This window comes from Bombus affinis, chromosome 13 (genome assembly GCF_024516045.1).
Source record: "Bombus affinis isolate iyBomAffi1 chromosome 13, iyBomAffi1.2, whole genome shotgun sequence".
Classification (NCBI taxonomy): domain Eukaryota; kingdom Metazoa; phylum Arthropoda; class Insecta; order Hymenoptera; family Apidae; genus Bombus; species Bombus affinis.
This window is the reverse complement of record NC_066356.1, coordinates 5087700-5108808: the sequence shown is the minus strand read 5'-3', so window position 1 is coordinate 5108808 and position 21109 is coordinate 5087700. Positions and strand designations below refer to the sequence as shown.

General features: G+C 32.7%; 4 protein-coding genes, 1 long non-coding RNA gene and 1 other non-coding gene across 7 annotated transcripts; 3 read left to right on the top strand and 3 right to left on the bottom strand.

Annotated features, from left to right (window-relative positions):
- Positions 1-333: 333 nt before the first annotated feature.
- Positions 334-15272, top strand: LOC126923530 (60S ribosomal protein L3). Its single transcript, XM_050737065.1, has 9 exons — positions 334-452; positions 814-1006; positions 1864-2032; positions 2293-2428; positions 2521-2707; positions 3350-3552; positions 3784-3939; positions 4125-5939; positions 15089-15272. The coding sequence occupies exons 1-8, from the start codon at positions 450-452 to the stop codon at positions 4320-4322; spliced, it is 1245 nt and encodes a 414-aa protein (XP_050593022.1). The 5' UTR covers positions 334-449; the 3' UTR covers positions 4323-5939; positions 15089-15272.
- Positions 665-743, top strand: LOC126923779 (small nucleolar RNA U43). The gene has a single exon (XR_007713314.1). It is a non-coding gene; the product is annotated as a small nucleolar RNA U43 (small nucleolar RNA).
- On the bottom strand, positions 6407-8056 carry LOC126923537 (60S ribosomal protein L23). The gene is made up of 4 exons (XM_050737076.1): positions 7933-8056; positions 7614-7697; positions 6969-7097; positions 6407-6659 (listed from the first exon to the last, which is right to left on the bottom strand). The coding sequence occupies exons 1-4, from the start codon at positions 7943-7945 to the stop codon at positions 6463-6465; spliced, it is 423 nt and encodes a 140-aa protein (XP_050593033.1). The 5' UTR covers positions 7946-8056; the 3' UTR covers positions 6407-6462.
- On the top strand, positions 8588-20845 carry LOC126923532 (metaxin-2-like). 2 transcript variants are annotated; one of them, XM_050737068.1, is made up of 4 exons: positions 8588-8804; positions 18111-18690; positions 19178-19315; positions 19831-20845. In XM_050737068.1, exons 1-4 carry the CDS (start codon positions 8759-8761, stop codon positions 19862-19864), a joined length of 798 nt encoding a protein of 265 aa, XP_050593025.1. In that variant the 5' UTR covers positions 8588-8758; the 3' UTR covers positions 19865-20845. The 2 variants fall into 2 exon arrangements, with proteins under 2 accessions (XP_050593025.1, XP_050593026.1); XM_050737069.1 differs by lacking the exon at positions 8588-8804 and adding an exon at positions 17704-17854.
- LOC126923538 (60S ribosomal protein L23) lies at positions 15458-17126 on the bottom strand. Its single transcript, XM_050737077.1, has 4 exons — positions 16983-17126; positions 16664-16747; positions 16020-16148; positions 15458-15710 (listed from the first exon to the last, which is right to left on the bottom strand). The coding sequence occupies exons 1-4, from the start codon at positions 16993-16995 to the stop codon at positions 15514-15516; spliced, it is 423 nt and encodes a 140-aa protein (XP_050593034.1). The 5' UTR covers positions 16996-17126; the 3' UTR covers positions 15458-15513.
- Positions 18798-19178, bottom strand: LOC126923541 (uncharacterized). Its single transcript, XR_007713215.1, has 2 exons — positions 18946-19178; positions 18798-18868 (listed from the first exon to the last, which is right to left on the bottom strand). It is a non-coding gene; the product is annotated as an uncharacterized LOC126923541 (long non-coding RNA).
- Positions 20846-21109: the final 264 nt, after the last annotated feature.

The window sequence follows — 21109 nt, the reverse complement described above, 5'->3', positions numbered from 1 at the left end:
GGCTATATATGTATTATCTAGTGATCATTAATTACATATAATATCTTCTAATAATTTGATATTTTTAAACGATATGCAATATTAATCTTACCTATTTCCTCCAATTAATTTGTTATATTATCATATTTTTTAAATAAAACGTATTTCAAATAAATCCCAAATTTAACCGTGTAATAACATCATACTTGAGTGTTTCTTCTTTTTTTACAAAAAATCTTACTATATACATAAAGAAATTTGATAAAAAAATATGATAAAACATCATAAAAAGAATATTTCAAATCTACTAGTTTAATACAGGTAAATAAATTATTTGATATTTCTAGTTTTTAAACATTTCCACATCTAGTTACCTTTCTAGTGAAAATGTTGGTACAGCTTATTTGTCCTAGAAGTATAAAACTAAAATTTTAGGAAGTGACTCTTCCATTTTCATCGTTGCAGTCGAGATGGTAAGTTTGTACGTTATTATCCTTCGTAAAAGATAAGTAGATTTGAGCATTGTGTTTTACATTAATTTAAGAAACATAATTATTTTATCATAAAATATCTTAACAGTGGCATTGTTACATTTTTCGTAATAAAAGTTAGTTAAAATGTTTTATAAAGTAATCAGAGTAAGCTACTCATACAACGGCCACGTGTTTCACTTTAATCACGTTTCATGATGATCACATTTTTTAAATGTTTATGGTTATTAAGCTGAAAAATTTTGAGGATAAACTCTAGGGCGGTCTGATGTATAAATTAATTGTATTTTTTTTTTTATTTATATGTATTGCTCAATTAACATGAAAAATATGACTTTTATAGTCGCACAGAAAATTTAGTGCACCCCGCCATGGATCTATGGGATTCTATCCCAAAAAAAGATCTCAACGTCATCGTGGTAAAGTTAAGGCTTTCCCCAAAGATGATCCGAGCAAACCTGTACATTTAACGGCTTTTGTTGGTTACAAAGCTGGTATGACTCACGTAGTCAGGGAAGCTGATCGTCCTGGATCAAGTAAGTAATATTTTTCTAATATAATTTATTTGTTTCTTTAAATACAATAGATTAGAACTGTACATAATATCTACTACCCCTGTTAGTAAATTGGTTGGGAATTTGTTATACTAAGAAGCGATCGCTATTTCCACCATTTTGTTGCACAGTAGAGACAAAATTTTGTCACGTATTTCAATAGTCTACAGGATTACGTAAAAAAGTACAAACAAGCATATTAATAGAAATATTACACGTGCTTTGTATATGTTACACATTTATATAAAAATATACATGATTATTTTATATATAACCATAAACCTTAAAAAAGACTGCAGCAGCATGTGAGAAGAAATCGCTTGTCTTTATGAAGTCTTAAAAATGCCTTTATGCAATGGAAATCTGGCTTTATGTATATTTTTTTCAATATTCATGCCTGAGATATCCAATTTTAATTAATTTTGTTTTTTTTTTCGACTGTAAATGCTAGTTTCTTCAATTAGATATTTGGTTTTTCTTGCTCTATGTCCAATTAAATCTAATTTTGCTCTGCAGTCAACTAGTAAAACAGTACTGCATGCCCGACACTATGACCTTAGTTTGATAAATGCAGAAATGTGTTGGTCAACTTTGGTTGCGGTAAAAGAGCTGCTTGATATTGTGCAGTATGGTCTGAACCGCAGTGTCGGAAAACAACTCTATGCCCTGCGAATGCAGAGAGCAGGGAGGCACGGCATATTCCATAACCTCTTTGGAACCCATTGGGTGATGATCATTGAGACAAACCATGCCTGGCACAGTTCTATTATATTACAATAACTTTTTATGGTACCTGTATGAATACACATCTAATTTTATATTTTGCTTTCTTTATTTAGAGGTAAATAAGAAAGAAATTGTGGAAGCAGTTACCATTTTAGAAGCACCACCTATGATTGTAGTTGGTGTTGTTGGGTATATTGAAACTCCACATGGATTACGTGCCCTGACTACAGTATGGGCGGAACATTTGTCGGAAGATTGTCGTAGAAGATTTTATAAAAACTGGTAATGCTTTTATGTTAACATATATTAAATATCTATTACATAGTGTTATGGAGCATATTAAAATCAATCTGAAATCAGCTCTCCGCTCATTTCGATGAGAGCATTTATTTGGATTTAACCTTGAAATGGAAAAATCTTTTGATAAGGTTGATCCAAAGTGTGTACAGTCTCCGCTCATTATGATGAGGCTGGCACGTTACAGATGCGGTTACCCCTAACTTGTTAGCAAAAATACAGCCATTATAGTTACTTTTGTGTAGGTATAAGAGCAAAAAGAAGGCATTTACAAAGGCTTCCAAGAAATGGCAAGATGATCTTGGCCGTAAATCTATTGAAAGTGACTTTGCAAAGATTATTAAGTACTGCAAAGTCGTGCGAATTGTTGCTCACACACAGGTAATTCTATTATATAAAATGTATTGTTTATTTATAATATATTGTAAAATCTTCATTTACATACTATTTATTAAAATCGTTATTAATTATAGATGAAATTGTTGAGGCAACGTCAAAAGAAAGCCCATATAATGGAAATTCAACTAAATGGTGGAACTATTGAAGACAAAGTTCAATGGGCTCGTGAACATTTAGAAAAACCAGTTCCTGTCAATAACGTCTTTGCTCCAGACGAAATGATAGATGTGATTGGCGTCACGAAAGGAAAAGGATACAAAGGTATGTCTAATATAGTTCAATATAGTTCTAATATAGTTCATTTCTCTATGTGATTTTTAACCTTTTGTGGACGGGACGGTTGGAAGTTTAACCGTACCGTGGGAACCGAACTGCTGCCGCGATAGTCATTTAAAATTGCTAGTGCACCTTTCTACTTAAATGCGCTTTTCGTTCATAAATGTCAAATTCTAAACATGTACATGCACAGATTCTCCACAGAATAAATAAGTTGACTTATTTATGAGTCTTTTATATATACGCATATATGAGATATCAATTTTTTAACCGTAGCGACGCGTTTACGTGGGACACATGAATCGTTCGGTTCCATCAGTTGTCTTTGCCAAACGCATATATGAGTTCCTCGGCCAAATTGATGGTTTACACAGAACGTATATATCTGGCGGTAGTCTGCAAAGGGTTAAAAATTATATATGTAGTTTAAAGAACATGGACTAAATGATGACAAAGCATGATAAGATTTATCTGATTGTTTTGAAGATATTTCATGCTGCCTTCCTACTGAAGTCCTTACTAATACTAAAAGTTATCCTTCTAATACTAAAAGCTACGCTTCTATTCTTTTGAAGCTTCTTGTTGAACATAGCATGTAATATACGTATGTATGTACAATCTGTGCAGGTGTTACATCACGTTGGCATACAAAAAAGTTGCCACGTAAGACTCACAAAGGTCTAAGAAAAGTTGCTTGTATTGGAGCATGGCATCCAAGCCGTGTCTCTTTCACTGTTGCCCGTGCTGGTCAAAAGGGTTACCATCATCGTACAGAAATGAACAAGAAAATCTACAGAATTGGGCAAGGAATTCACACTAAGGATGGCAAGGTACGTGTCTACTTTTTATGATGAATAGTGCCTCTTCCCTATGTTATTTTCTTTTTCTACGAAGGTAACTTTATGAGAGGCGTACATGAATAACTTGTAGTCATAGTATCTAAAGCCGTCGATCATGATACTTTAGATCTCCAAAGCAAGTAACATGTAATGTATATTAATTTATTATAAATTTCTATTGTCTGTCATGAAAAACTTGAATAAATTTTTAATATCTTTCAGATCGTGAAGAACAACGCATCTACAGAATACGATCTTACTGAAAAAACTATCACTCCTATGGGAGGTTTCCCTCACTACGGTGAAGTGAATAATGACTTCATTATGATAAAAGGTTGTTGTATGGGACCAAAAAAGCGTGTGATAACATTGCGCAAGGTAATACACTATGACCGGTTCTTTTTAGTAATTTTATTAATATTTTCGTGATGAAATTCATAGAGCCAAGTTTACTTTTATGAAATTAAAGTGATATTTAATGATAGGACTGATATGTAACCTGAATTATAATTATCTTATATCAAATTGATATAATTATAATACAAACATGTATTTCTTTATAGTCTTTACTGGTACACACTAAACGTTCAGCGTTGGAAAAGATCAATCTTAAATTCATCGATACCAGCTCCAAATTTGGACATGGTCGTTTCCAGACTGCTGCTGATAAGGCTTCGTTTATGGGTCAACTTAAAAAAGACCGTATTCGTGAGGAACAGGCACAAGCTACTACCTCAGCACCATCAGCTACAAGTGCTTAATGGAGCACGTTACATACTCAAATCTGTACGCAATGGGAAAATAAAAAATTGTATGAGAAATTTCTCACCGACTTTTAATTTCATTGTAATTGAAAAATCATATTTTCTTTTCAAAATACTTTTAGAATTTTTGAAAAGAGTGATAACCAAATGTACAAAATATTTTTTTATACATATAATGTATATCTTGTGTCACGTATTATTTAATTTTTTTGTATTAAATTAATTGCATATAATTGTATTTGTATATAGGATTATGAAATTGTGGTACATTTGTAAAAAGCTAACTTTAATGCAAAAGAATACAAATACAATTCATTCTATTATAAAAATTTTGATATATTCGGTATTAAATTATTTACCTGAGTGGAGATCTAAGTCATTTGCGTAATATAAACCATCGAAGACATATCAATTCCAGCGTTAGCAGATCGTGAGAATTTTAACCCTTTTCGGACGAAAAGATTCAAAGTCAATCGTACCGTGAGGCCGAACTGCTGGGACGGTAGTCATTTAACACGTTGACTGCCATGACACCCGTATTCGGGTGTCAGCAAAGCATTCCTGGTTAGGCCACGTAACCCATATTCCCGTGTCGCTTATTTCACTACTTACGAAGAATTGTCGTAGGTATTTGAAAAGATATTCTATAATAATAAAACTGTTGAATTGTTATAAAAGTAATACGAAAATGATTTATTAAAAAATTATTTAGAATGTAAAACTTTAAAGCATTCTATACATAACTGAGGTTGGTCGGGACAATTTGAACAATAAGTTGTTATTTTCTTCCAATTCTTTTGTGCCTTTGTTTGGTCCATTCGACGTCTTTTATTTGCATAACATAGTTTGCATGCGCGTCTAATGCTTCTTCCGCAATCATTTTTCCGAACGGCGATATTATGTTGACTGCGTCGAAGACAAGGATTTTTTGTATATTCAGACAACCCTAATAATCTTGCAACTAATAATTATCTAAATATTCTAATATTTATATTCTTCCTTGTTGCAATTTTGTAAACCGTCAAAGCGTTTACAACAGAAATTCCCAGAAGGAGTTGAATGCCAAGTTTTCTGTACCATTTGATTCTTTTTCTAATTGTGGTGGCATAAAAAACCATTTGGTCGGAATAATCTATACCACACTTTTCTTCATTATATTCAACAACAGTGGTTTTAATGTTGCGAACAAAAGAAACAAAAGATCATTCTTGAAACCACCACATGAGCGACTTGCATTATTAAAATATCGATGGGAACACCTAGCAGAGAACGCTTAGTATTGCTGCACGCGTGGCCTGACGGAGATTTCTTTAAAAACACGCGTGGCAGTCAACGTGTTAAGTGCGTACATTTCTGCGTAGATACGCTTTTCGTTTATAGATGTCAAATTCTTGACACATATATGCACAGATTCTCCACAAGATAAATAAAATGACACATATGAGTGTCTTGGTTGTATTAGTTGCTTTCGCTGAACGCATATATTCTCAGTCAAATTGATGCCTTACGCAGAACGCATATATGTGGTGGTAGTCCGCAAAGTTTCATCCTGCAGCGATAAAAGTGAATATGATGGAATCAAATGGAACTAATCGCAAATTGAATAATGCTCAGGTAAGTTAATCTGTGTATGTTTTAAAATTATGAATTATTTAATAGCAGTATTATTTTTTATATTATAATGTGGCATTTATAAATCTTGTGTTTCTCAGGTTAATTTAATGCATGTTGCTAGAGAGCGTAAAGATGCTCCTGATGAAAAACTCAATCTATTAGAAGATTTGCTGATATACATGGAAGCCCAGCAGTTGTGATTTTAATATCTATCTTAGATCGAAAATTTCCGTAAAATTTCAAAAAGAGAAAACAAGTTACTTTCAGCAAATTCAAGGTAATGTTCGTATTTATATAACGTAATATGTATGTACGTATTATTTATTAACAATATTCTTACACTTTTAGCAAATAGAAACGGTACTGTAATTGAATCAAAAATTGTTATCATTTCTCCAAGGCAAATGTACAGTGCAAGTGCTTCGTTAACGGGTGTATAACACGGTTGTATACAGCACAACACAATATGACAAGAAAATGCTCAAATTTACTTTATTAAGGGCAATAAATTTTTACAGAATGTTTACGCTATACTGCTGGCGTTGGATGCTATCCTCGGCCACAAATCTGCACATTCTTTTGCGACGGGTCCCGTGATAGCTGACCCTTTCATTTCTCCCTTGTTATTGACAATGACCCCTGCATTGTCTTCAAAATATATAAAAACTCCGTCTTTCCTTCTAAACGGTTTTCGTTGCCGTATTATGACTGCAGGCATAACTACAAAAAAGTAATTTAAAAACGTTATCAATATTGTTACTTGTCCCTATTTAATCATACAAATTATATACTTTCTCTTAATCATCGCAAAAGAAGTATAAAATGACTGTATTTGTATCTCTTGATAATTGTATAAATTAATTAATAATTAAATAATAAAGGACAAGAATTCTATATAATTAATTTTGAGAAGTTCTTTCTATACAAAAGAGTTACTACTTTAACATTAAATGAATAATAAAAATAATAGAAATACTAATGTATATATTCTTTGAGAAGAATACTGAATTACAAAATGGTTCCAATTACCTTTTTTCCTAAGTTCAGGTTTTCCCTTTTTGACAGTAGCAACTATCATATCACCTGATCCTGCAGCTGGTAAACGATTTAGCCTGCCTTTAATACCTTGAACTGCGATGACATACAAATTTTTGGCACCTATAAAAAAAACCTTTATATTACAAATTCAATCTAATAAAATTCAGAGACTTTTGTGGAAAAACTTCAATTTAATCAAATAGCAAAGGTACACGATATATTGGTTGAAATTGTTAAATTGCATAAATGGATAATTCATATTTCATAGAATTGTTGGTCTTCTCAATTTATAATTATTTCAATTTAACACACTTCTGTTAATGGTGTTAAATAATAACTTTAACAATACTTTTTTGCTTCAATAAGCAATTTAACTACTAATATTTATTCATATAATGATATTTGATAATGTTCATTTTAAGTTAAATTTCAGAAATTTGTTTACTAAACTACTATAATAAAGAGCTTTAGTATTACTAAATTAATCGTTTATTATATTCAAGGTAAAATTAAATCTGTAAGAAATAATCAAGAAATGCGAGTGACAACCGTTAATCATGTGTTGCTTTTGTTCAGAACATAGCCAGTTTTTTTTTAGGTTAAGCTTTATTTTTATAGCATTTTCCAAACACTTACCAGTATTATCGGCACAATTTATGACTGCGCCAACTGGTAAGCCCAGTGATATCCTAAATTTTGCTCCGGCAGAACCACCACGTCCTTAAAAAATAATAATTCCATATTAGTCCTTACTGTTGATGTGCATGTCTAACGCAATATTTTTCTCCAATACAATCATCGATTTATCCAAGTCCTGTTACCATTAGCGAAAAATTATTTTTCCACCTGTATATTATAAGCATTTGTTTGATATTTGTTAATTTCTTTTTGAGTTAATAGCTAATACTTTCATGGATTTCATTGGATTTTCGTTGGATTTGGAAAAACAACTTACCTCTCTTCGACATCTTGCTGTGTTTAAAAGAGAAGGAGACTGCTGTTTATCGCGCATGTACTTTCGCGCAATCACGAATCGCTTCCGACGCGGGAATATTTGTAGTGTTCACAATTTCAAATCAATTCTTTTTCAAGAAATTATCGTAATTAATTTGACACAGCTAAAAAAGTACAATTCTAATATTCTCTTTCCATTATGTTATTAATGAATTTTTTATGATATATTTAATTTACTATATATACTTGTATAGTATTATCTCTGATATAAATTGTTTAGTTCTCATTTAAAGAAATTAGGAATATTTTATTTTAAATATATGTATACATTTACAAGTAGTAGTATTTCAATTAATTAAATATCACTTATCTATATATATTTAATACTATATACATTTTCGTTTTGAACTATGTTACAAATTAGTCAATCTTATTTGTTTATATGTAATTATAATTATTATTATGGATTTACGATTATTTGTTTTTACCATTATGTAACATTATTTAATAAACATATAGTGTACAACAATTAATTATGTATGTAATATAACTCAATTAAAAAGTAATAAGCATTAAGGTAAACATATAACATAATTACATAAATATTTAATACATATACTTTATTTAATGGCTATTTAATTATGATGTAATTACTTTAAGAAGAATATAATATTATATTATAACTATTTTACTGCATTAATTTTTATTATGAAAAAGAATCGATATTGCCTTCGCCGATTTTCCTTGTTTTGTCATTTGATGTAGCTCAGAGTAGGGCAAAGTAATTAAATTCCACGTTGTTATTAGTATTACACTTACCAGATAAAATGCCTTGTCCCCTGTTAGCAGATTCTATCACTCTAGAATTGGAAGGTAACTATTAAAACTTTATTTCAATACATTCTTCGCGTTTAAGTTCTGGCTGCGAGTTTGCTAGTCAGTTTGCTGGTGACGGTCTAGCTCAGCACAAATTTGAACTCTTCTTAAAACAACAGCAAATCGACGTAATGCTCATATCTGAAGCCCACTTCACCGACAAAAACTACCTCAAAATACACGGCTACAACTTCTACCATACCCAACACCCCAGTGGAAAGGCATACGACGGCACCGGAATCATCATCAAATCCAGCATTAAGCATTACGAGCTTCCATTATTCCAGAAAGACTACCTTCAAGCCACAAGCGTAGCAATAGAAGACTGCCATGGTACAATCATCACCTCAGCAGTATACTGCCCTCCCAGACACTCGATTGCTAAAAAGAACTTCGACAGCCTCCTTGACGTCCTAGGCAATAGATTCATAGCTGGAGGAGACTATAACGCCAAACATACCCAATGGGGCAGCAGACTTGTCACAGCAAGAGGCAAAAACCTCTTGAAAAGCATAACCACCAACAATCTCAACTACCTCACCACATATGAACTCACATACTGGCCCACTGACACTAACAATTCACTATGACACTATCCCCGATTTACTCGACTTCTTCATAACCAAAAGTATCTCGCCTAGATATGTCCAAATCAACTCCTCGGCTGAACTCTCTTCCAACCACTCCCCCGTAATAGCAACAGTCGGTTCAGCAATAATCGAGAATCCACCTAATGGCCTTATTCACAACCAACTCACCAACTGGCAGCTCTTTAGAGAAGTGTTTAATCACTCAACCTCTGCCTCAATCTCACTAAAAACAAAGGAAGATATCGAAACAGCCACAGAATACTTAAACACGAGCATAATAAACGCTATCCGCTCCTCAACACCTACTAAGACTTCTATCAGCAAACACGAATATCCCCATTACATATTAAACAAAATCACAGAAAAACGAAGACTAAGAAGAGTATGGCAAACCCATAGAACACCGGACGACAAACGCAAACTAAACAACGCAACCAGGAAGTTAACCAAAATCATTAAAAAATACAAAAATGACTTCCAGGAAACTCACGCGTCCCCCGCAAATAATCCCTCCAATTCGCTGTCCGCAAGGCGGATGGGCACGAAGCCCTATAGAAAAAGCTAACCTGTTCGCCAACTACCTATCCAACGTTTTTAAACCTCATTCCTCCAATACCGCTCCGGAAATAACAGAATACCTGCATTCTCCCTTCCAAATGTCTCCTTTAAACCTTTCACTTCTCTAGAGGTTATTGAATTAATCTATCGTCTCTACCCCGGGAAAGCACCGGGACATGATCAAATAAGTAATAAAGCAATTAAGGAACTACCCGTAAAAGGGATTGCACTCATTTCTTCAATCTTCAACGCACTTCTTCGCCTTGAATACTATCCCAAAACCTGGAGAACGTCACAAATTACGCTCATCCCAAAACCCAGAAAACCAATACACGAAACTAGCTCCTATCGCCCAATTAGTTTTCTACCCACTTTGTCAAAACTATTCGAAAAGTTGCTAACGAATCGACTCCTTGCACTCCTAGAGGATCTGAAAACTCTGCCAGATCATCAATTCGGTTTTCGGAAGCAGCATTCCACAATAAAGCAAATCCACCGAATAACATACAATATCAGCCAAACCCTCGAAAAGAAAAAATACTGTTCAGCGATATTCCTTGATATTCAACAGGCATTCGACAAAGTATGGCATGAAGGGCTTCTTTACAAACTTAAAAAAGTCCTACCACACACTTACTACTCCACCCTAAAGTCCTACCTAACCAAAAGGCAATTCATTGTTAAATACGTAGACGCCATTACCACAACTTTCCCAATAGAAGCGGGCATACCCCAAGGCAGTGTTCTCGGACCCCTTCTGTTCTCCATCTACACTGCCGATTTACCAATATCGACAGAAATAACCATAGCAACATTTGCCGACGACACAGCGTTATTAGTATCCCACGCCAACCCGATAATAGCCTCATCCACTCTCCAGCGAGATCTCGACTCAATGGAAAAGTGGTTCCATAAATGGGACTTCAAAATTAATGAAAAAAAGTCAACACATGTAACCTTCACGCTGCGAAAACAAACCTGCCCACAGGTCTCCATTAACAATATAACGGTTCCTAACAAGGACACAGTCAGATATCTGGACATGACTCTGGACATGTTGGACATTAAGTTGGAAACAACATATCGTAGACAAATCGAAACAACTCAGGGACAAACTCAAAAAATTTTATTGGCTCATTGGCTGTCGTTCCAACCTAAGCACGCAGAACAAAATTACGCTCTATAAGACCGTAATAAAACCTGTCTGGACCTACGGAATCCAATTATAGGGAACAGCAAGTAATTCCAACATTGAAATACTCCAACGCTTTCAATCGAAAACGCTAAGATCCCTAATAAATGCACCCTGGTATGTTACCAACGAAACAGTCCACCGCGACCTCAAGATACCCATAGTGAAAGATGAAATATACAAGTCCAGAAGCAAATATAACGCAAGAGTCAACAACCACCACAACCCATTAGTCACCCAACTACTTGACACGACGGACCAGATCCGCAGACTAAAAAGAAAATACCCTTTAGATTAAATCCTTAGATCCTACTAGAACCAACAATATAAAACTATTATAAGCCATGTCATTATATCACGCCAAATGAAGTTACTGAAAATTCTCAACGAGAATTGATTGTTAAAGACTTCTCTAAAGAGCTGCCAGTTGGTGAGTTGGTTGTGAATAAGGCCATTAGGTGGGTTCTCGATTATTGCTGAACCGACTGTTGCTATTACGGGGGAGTGGTCGGAAGAGAGTTCAGCCGAGGAGTTGATTTGGACATATCTAGGCGAGATACTTTTGGTTATGAAGAAGTCGAGTAAATCGGGGATAGTGTCATAGTGAATTGTTAGTGTCAGTGGGCCAGTATGTGAGTTCATATGTGGTGAGGTAGTTGAGATTGTTGGTGGTTATGCTTTTCAAGAGGTTTTTGCCTCTTGCTGTGACAAGTCTGCTGCCCCATTGGGTATGTTTGGCGTTATAGTCTCCTCCAGCTATGAATCTATTGCCTAGGACGTCAAGGAGGCTGTCGAAGTTCTTTTTAGCAATCGAGTGTCTGGGAGGGCAGTATACTGCTGAGGTGATGATTGTACCATGGCAGTCTTCTATTGCTACGCTTGTGGCTTGAAGGTAGTCTTTCTGGAATAATGGAAGCTCGTAATGCTTAATGCTGGATTTGATGATGATTCCGGTGCCGTCGTATGCCTTTCCACTGGGGTGTTGGGTATGGTAGAAGTTGTAGCCGTGTATTTTGAGGTAGTTTTTGTCGGTGAAGTGGGCTTCAGATATGAGCATTACGTCGATTTGCTGTTGTTTTAAGAAGAGTTCAAATTTGTGCTGAGCTAGACCGTTGGCGTTCCACAGAGCTATACGCATTGGTTTTTTTTTGCTTCTGTGCGTATTAATTTATCCATGAAGAGTATAAGTAGTGACAGCAAGTTGTTAATTTGCTCTGTTTGTTTCTCGATTAGTTTTTCGAGTCTGGTGAAGTTGTTTGTGTTTTGTGGGGTGGGAACACTATTCTCTGAGTGTCCACTGTGGGTTTTCGAGTTGTTTATGTTTCCTTGTGCTGCCTAGGCATAGAACATTGATGGTGTGGTGAATTTTTGGGGTCTAGGTTCTTGTTTGGTTATCTCCTTGGATCTGAGTTTTGGGTACTTATTATTGTGTAGTGTTTTATAGGCTAAGCATCCTTTGTAATTCGCAGGATGCTCTCCTTGACAGTGGATGCACTTCGCGGGGGTTTCTGGGGATTTAGTGCATTGGTCAGTGGGGTGTCTACCTGCACATTTTACGCACGAAATTATGGTTGCAGTATTTCTGCGTGTGGCCGTACCTTTGGCACCTTTTGCATTGTACTATCTCTTTCTTTACAAGAGGTGGTTCGATCTTAACTGTAGAGTTCATCAGCCGGTTGACGTTGTAGATTTCTTTGTTTTTTTTTTTTTGTTTTATATCTATGAAAAATAGCGATAGTGGGTTTTTTGTGATTCTATGTCTTATGTTGCTGATGTTAGTTACTTCGTGGCCGTGCTTTAACAGTTCGAACTTTAGTTCGTCTAGATCGGCTGAGTGGTGGATGTTGCGTAGCACCACAAGAAATGGTCTTTCTTGCTTGAGCTGGTAAGTGTGGAAGTTGGCATTCAGGGTTTTTAACAACTTCGTTAATTTTCTGTAGGCGTCTGGGTTGGTCGGCAGGATTTTTACACTGTTGTTGCTGATTTTCAATTTATATTCCTCCTTACTGATTTCTTTTTGGATTGTTTTTGTCATTGATTGAATGTCAATGACATCGTCAATGAAGATTGGCGGGAGAGGGGGGTTTTTTTGTGTATGTTGTGTATTTACCGCTACGGTTGTGTCCATAGCGTCATCAACTTCCAGTATCGCGAACCTGTTGTGGGTGGTCACTTGGCTAGCTGGTGGGTTGGTTTGTCTTTTGCTCACATTAGTCCTGATAGCTTCCAGCTTGCGTTTTTTCGTGTGCGGGTCGTTTGCAAAGAGGGTTGTAATGCCCCTTTGCCACGGGGGAGGAAGAGCGGCGTTGTTGTGACTGAGCTCCGTAGAGCCCGTTTGGAATGATTGGGCCATCGTTGATCTAGTTAATTCAATATGAAAAAACTAGTCGAGAAGCTGTGCGAACACTCAGCTAGGTTTGTTAGATTCGCTTTCGACAGATGGGTGTCACGTGTTGTTTTGTGAACTACACAGGGCACTAGACACACGTCTGCACGCCTCGCCACTCTCCAGCAAACTGACCATATGAAGTTGAACAAATATTATTACTTGATGATGCAAATTGTTTAGCCGTACAAGCTTTCCTTAAAATCTGTGGCCTTGATTTTCAAATAGAATCAAGAAGCAATGCAGAATATATGCCCCATCTGGCCGCGTACCATTTATTAAATGTGGGTCATTTCTAATATCTGAATTTCACAATATCGTATCATTCATAGGAAATAAAGGCAGAAGTTTGTTAGACAAATTCAGCTAGTGACTTAAAAACGTAAAGTTACTATCTGAGCTTGCAACATGCATTGTGCACTGCGTAAGAAGCGGGAGAGGTAGCGAATTGGATAGTTGAATGTTACTTTGATCGATGTTTGCTTCCTGTTTGTGGTACTAATTTTATTCAAGAGTCGATACGATATATGTGTCGTTTGTGATTTTAATTTGCCGATTGTTTTGTAGTTTTTCTAGAACTTTTTAAGAAATTTCGTTTATCTTACGTTTGGCCACGTCCTGTATGCCCGTACAAGCCGACAACAATTTTTTAAACTATGTGATGGATTAATGTTTTAGGTAACATACGATTGTTTGTATATTATATCATATATTGAATATTATCTGTGCAATTTTTTAATATTATTTGATGATGTTCATAATAATAATACTAATACATTATTAACAACACAAAATATAGTAGTGATATTTATAAATTTTGTTAATATTCATTCTCTCTTCATTCTCTTGCCATTATTAGGCTTTATTTCCCTATCACACGTAATTATATATTAATAAAATATTGCTTCTATTTATTCTTTAAACCACATGGCAGACCAAGGTAATGCAGATTACTATGCACTTTGTACAAATGACCAAAATAAGACAGAAGGTCTAAATGAAAGGCTAATAGAAAGGAGCATATCTCAATCATTATGTGACCTAAATAGTAGCAATAATAGTGTTACAGTTGAAAATGCAGCATCTGTTTCTCCATTATTAAGTCACTATAAATATCATCGTTTCTCACATCATGATAGTCCAGTTAATTTTTCATCTTTACCAACGTATCTTCCACCCATTGGTGTATTTTGGGATATAGAAAATTGTCATGTTAGTATTAAATCTTATAATTTTATATTACTGAAATGTATTATATAATACTATAGTTAAATATATTTGAAAATATAAAATATTTCTTATGATTATTATAGGTACCAAAAAGAAGGTCTGCCATGGCTGTAACCCAAGTAATTAGAGAAAAATTTTTTGGTGGTTATAGGGAAGCAGAATTTATTGTAGTTTGTGATGTCTTAAGAGAAAATAATCGGGATATGAAAGAATTGAATAATGCTCAGGTAAGTTAATCTGTGTATGTTTTAAAATTATGAATTATTTAATAGCAATATTATTTTTTATATTATAATGTGGCATTTATAAATCTTGTGTTTCTCAGGTTAATTTAATGCATGTTGCTAGAGAGTGTAAAAATGCTCCTGATGAAAAACTCAATCTATTAGAAGATTTGCTGATATACATGGAAGCCCAGCAGTTGTGATTTTAATATCTATCTTAGATCGAAAATTTCCGTAAAATTTCAAAAAGAGAAAACAAGTTACTTTCAGCAAATTCAAGGTAATGTTCGTATTTATATAATGTAATATGTATGTACGTATTATTTATTAACAATATTCTTACACTTTTAGCAAATAGAAACGGTACTGAAATTGAATCAAAAATTGTTATCAGTTCTCCAAGGCAAATGTACAGTGCAAGTGCTTCGTTAACGGGTGTATAACACGGTTGTATACAGCACAACACAATATGACAAGAAAATGCTCAAATTTACTTTATTAAGGGCAATAAATTTTTACATAATGTTTACGCTATACTGCTGGCGTTGGATGCTATCCTCGGCCACAAATCTGCACATTCTTTTGCGACGGGTCCCGTGATAGCTGACCCTTTCATTTCTCCCTTGTTATTGACAATGACCCCTGCATTGTCTTCAAAATATATAAAAACTCCGTCTTTCCTTCTAAACGGTTTTCGTTGCCGTATTATGACTGCAGGCATAACTACAAAAAAGCAATTTAAAAACGTTATCAATATTGTTACTTGGCCCTATTTAATCATACAAATTATATACTTTCTCTTAATCATCGCAAAAGAAGTATAAAATGACTGTATTTGTATCTCTTGATAATTGTATAAATTAATTAATAATTAAATAATAAAGGACAAGAATTCTATATAATTAATTTTGAGAAGTTCTTTCTATACAAAAGAGTTACTACTTTAACATTAAATGAATAATAAAAATAATAGAAATACTAATGTATATATTCTTTGAGAAGAATACTGAATTACAAAATGGTTCCAATTACCTTTTTTCCTAAGTTCAGGTTTTCCCTTTTTGACAGTAGCAACTATCATATCACCTGATCCTGCAGCTGGTAAACGATTTAGCCTGCCTTTAATACCTTGAACTGCGATGACATACAAATTTTTGGCACCTATAAAAAAAAACCTTTATATTACAAATTCAATCTAATAAAATTCAGAGACTTTTATGGAAAAACTTCAATTTAATCAAATAGCAAAGGTACACGATATATTGGTTGAAATTGTTAAATTGCATAAATGGATAATTCATATTTCATAGATTTGTTGGTCTTCTCAATTTATAATTATTTCAATTTAACACACTTCTGTTAATGGTGTTAAATAATAACTTTAATAATACTTTTTCGCTTCAATATGCAATTTAACTATTAATATTTATTCATATAATGATATTTGATAATGTTCATTTTAAGTTAAATTTCAGAAATTTGTTTACTAAACTATTATAATAAAGAGCTTTAGTATTACTAAATTAATCGTTTATTATAATCAAGGTAAAATTAAATCTATAAGAAATAATCAAGAAATGCGAGTGACAACTGTTAATCATGTGTTGCTTTTGTTCAGAACATAGCCAGTTTTTTTAGGTTAAGCTTTATTTTTATAGCATTTTCCAAATACTTACCAGTATTATCGGCACAATTTATGACTGCGCCAACTGGTAAGCCCAGTGATATCCTAAATTTTGCTCCGGCAGAACCACCACGTCCTTAAAAAATAATAATTCCATTTTAGTCCTTGCTGTTCATGTGCATGTCTAACGCAATATTTTTCTCCAATACAATCATCGACTTATCCAAGTTCTGTTACTATTAGCGAAAAATTATTTTTCCACCTGTATATTACAAGCATTTGTTTGATATTTGTTTATTTCTTTTTGAGTTAATAGCTAATATTTTGATGGATTTCGTTGAATTTTCGTTGGATTTGGAAAAACAACTTACCTCTCTTCGACATCTTGCTGTGTTTAAAAGAGAAGGAGACTGCTGTTTATCGCGCATGTACTTTCGCGCAATCACGAATCGCTTCCGACGCGGGAATATTTGTAGTGTTCACAATTTCAAATCAATTCTTTTTCAAGAAATTATCGTAATTAATTTGACACAGCTAAAAAAGTACAATTCTAATATTCTCTTTCCATTATGTTATTAATGAATTTTTTATGATATATTTAATTTACTATATATACTTGTATAGTATTATCTCTGATATAAATTGTTTAGTTCTCATTTAAAGAAATTAGGAATATATTATTTTAAATATATGTATACATTTGCAAGTAATAGTATTTCAATTAATTAAATATCACTTATCTATATATATTTAATACTATATACATTTTCGTTTTGAACTATGTTACAAATTAGTCAATCTTATTTGTTTATATGTAATTATAATTATTATTATGGATTTACGATTATTTGTTTTTACCATTATGTAACATTATTTAATAAACATATAGTGTACAACAATTAATTATGTATGTAATATAACTCAATTAAAAAGTAATAAGCATTAAGGTAAACATATAACATAATTACATAAATATTTAATACATATACTTTATTTAATGGCTATTTAATTATGATGTAATTACTTTAAGAAGAATATAATATTATATTATAACTATTTTACTGCATTAATTTTTATTATGAAAAAGAATCGATATTGCCTTCGCCGATTTTCCTTGTTTTGACATTTGATGTAGCTCAGAGTAGGGCAAAGTAATTAAATTCCACGTTGTTATTAGTATTACACTTACCAGATAGAATGCCTTGTCCCCTGTTAGCAGATTCTATCACTCTAGAATTGGAAGGTAACTATTAAAACTTTATTTCAATACATTCTTCGCGTTTAAGTTCTGGCTGCCATGAAACTTAACCTTGTCTCTCAAATTTACCTTATTTATTCACTTCTTTTTTATGCGCCTTTAAATAATGGCTAAATTTTCACATAAAAGATACTATATTTCTTTTGTAAAGCTTTTTTTAGTTTCATCATTGTTTGTCTCATAGTTATGCAAAACCTTAGTATTATTGTTTAGAAATCCTAATTAATACTCTTTTCTTTAGCACAAGAGCCATGGCCTCAGCCAATTACTTTGTATCAACCATATGAAGTTGAACAAATATTATTACCTGACAATGCAAATTGTTTAGCCGTACAAGCTTTCCTTAAAATGTGTGGCCTTGATTTTCAAATAGAACCAAGAAGCAATGCAGAATATATGTCCCCATCTGGCCGCGTACCATTTATTAAATGTGGGGCATTTTTAATATCTGAATTTGACAATATCGTATCATTCATAGGAAATAAAGGCAGAAGTTTATCAGACCATTTATCTGCAACTTGCAAAGCAGACATGAGGGCTTATATGTCATTAGTGAATAATGTTTTTGTAAATGCTGAGCTATATATCTGTTGGGTTGATGAACCAACTTTGAATGAAGTAACTAAAGTAAGACATGGAAGTGTATATCCATGGCCATTAAATCACTTTTTAAATTGGCAAAAAAGAAAGGAAGTGATAAAGAAACTCAATGTACTTGGCTGGTATAATAAAACTATAGAAGAAGTATGTAAGGAGGTTCAAAATTGCTGTACAGCATTGTCTGAAAGATTGGAGGGTAGTGATTATTTTTCTGGAGAGAAGTAAGTATAAGTTATTAATTTAGATTGCTATAAATACTTTATTTCTTTACTAAAATGTACTGTGCTTTTTGTTTAATATTACTGATGTTTTGATTTTTGAAAAGACCTACTGAAGTAGATGCTCTTGTATGTGGTCACATATATTCCCTGTCTTCAATCACTCCTTCTCTCCCACCTACTGTTCAAGAGATTGCTGCAGCTATACAAGATTTTCCTAAACTTCTTGAACATGCATCAAGAATTGGACGAAATTACCTAAATAACTGTTTGCTTGAACCTCCTGTTTATGATTTTGAAATCTGTGCATCTTCTTCCAAAGAAACTCTATGGAATTATTCTGAATCAATTGAAGCATTACCACCACTTTCAGAAGATTCTTTCGAAATTCTCCTTTTAAATCCCTGAATCCTTGTAACAGTGCATTTGTTGCCATAGTTTAAATACATGAAATTTATATTTGACAATATTTTTATTTAATTATATTTAGGACACCTAATGAATTGGATGCCCTAGTCTTTGGACATATTTTTACAATAGTCACAACACCGCTACCTGGTAACAAACTTGCAAATATTGTCCAGAGCTATCCACTGCTAGTGCATCTCTGCAAACGCATTGAAACTAGGTATTTCCAGCGTTCGGAAGATTAGGGGGAATTTCCCTCGGGCTCTAGATACGTCGAAATTATGTACTCTGATAGTACTGATATGAAGTTCTTGTGCTATGCACGCACTCTTGATAAAGATCAAAGTAAAAAAGTAAAGCCAAGATTATGTAGTATCTTGTAAACAACTGTCTAAAGAAAGATAAATCCCTTACACTATTCAAAACGATATACAAACTGTGAATTAATTGTGAACTGTTTTAAATAATTTTATTAAGGTATTATGTTATATAACGTACAAGGCACATATATTGTATGTCATAAATATGATACAAGTTACAGTAAATAAACAAATGTTCAATGTATCTCAAGCCCGAGTCCGAGAACTAGTAAGAAATAGTAAACTGTATAGAAAATAAAGAAAAGTATTGATAGTTGTTATAGCTATTAAATATGAAAATTATATTAGCGTTGAATATGAAGTATCGTTGAATGTATTATTCTAAATATATAATATTGCACGTGACATTTTTCAGCATTTTTTCTCCTCAAGCGATACGGGTGAAATAAAGTAACAAAATGTTGGAGGCGAGAATTAAGTAATACAACTTTGGAGATTTCTAAATATATGTTCTTGGAAAACGACAGGAATGCATAACCGATAAAAGGTATCCGTAAATTAGGTGTTTTACAAAAATATTTGTCAGATATTGTTAGAAACGATAATGTTAAATCATTGTTTATTTCTCCAATGACAATGGTTTTCAATGTATTTTTTGTTAGCATTTATTTTTAACTTAAATCATTGAAGAGAATTATGTACAATAACAACCATTCTGATATTAAGTATAACTATATATGTGTTAATTGACAATAAGTATCTTTTTATCATAAAAATTGCATATATTTAACTAATAATATTTGTTATTTTGTGTGCATTTTAAATAACTTATTCACATTTTGTTTTAATTTTATTTTAATTGAAAGTTTTTATTAGCTACATGAACTAATTTATACTTATGTGTAAAAAGTATTTATATCATTACTAATGTGCATTGTTTTCAATGTACATCTGTATTACATAGATATCTTTTACACGTTATAATAAAACTCTACTTCTTGTCTAGTCAGTTCATTATAGCATACTTTTCTGTGTGAAATTGTAAAACATTCTTAGATATCATATGTAAAATAATATAATGATGTATAATAAGAGCTAAATTAAATGTACGTTATTGGAATAATGTTCAAATTATTATTTTCTTATATTCTTAATTGAATTGGAAGATGAATATTTAATACTAATTACGCAATTATGAATTATCTCGTATAAATATTAAAATATGTCTATTACATATTTCTTGTCTCCAGCGTTTAGTTACAGTAAATACTAATTATATTCACCTTCAAATTTTTTATTAAAATTTGTATACTTAATAGAGAGAATGTAAATTTTTTGATTTCTTTCAAAATATTGTTTACAGCTCAATGTTTTCACATATAGGAATATCGTTAAATAAACACTGTTTATCTTCTTATTGCAACAATTTATATCTGAATATATTCATTTTTTAGTGATAAATAAAAGAATAAATAATATAAAGACTTTCTTCATATGTAACAAGCATGTATTTTCCTCCCTACTGTTATTATTTTTATTTCTTAATAGTATCTTTCAATAACAAATACTATGTAAAAACTACTATGATAATATGTATGAGAATACAATTTGATTATTCTAAAGAAAAATATAAGCAGTTCGCAATTTGTTATTCATTGAAATTATAAAAAGATATTACGTAAAAAAAGAAAAAT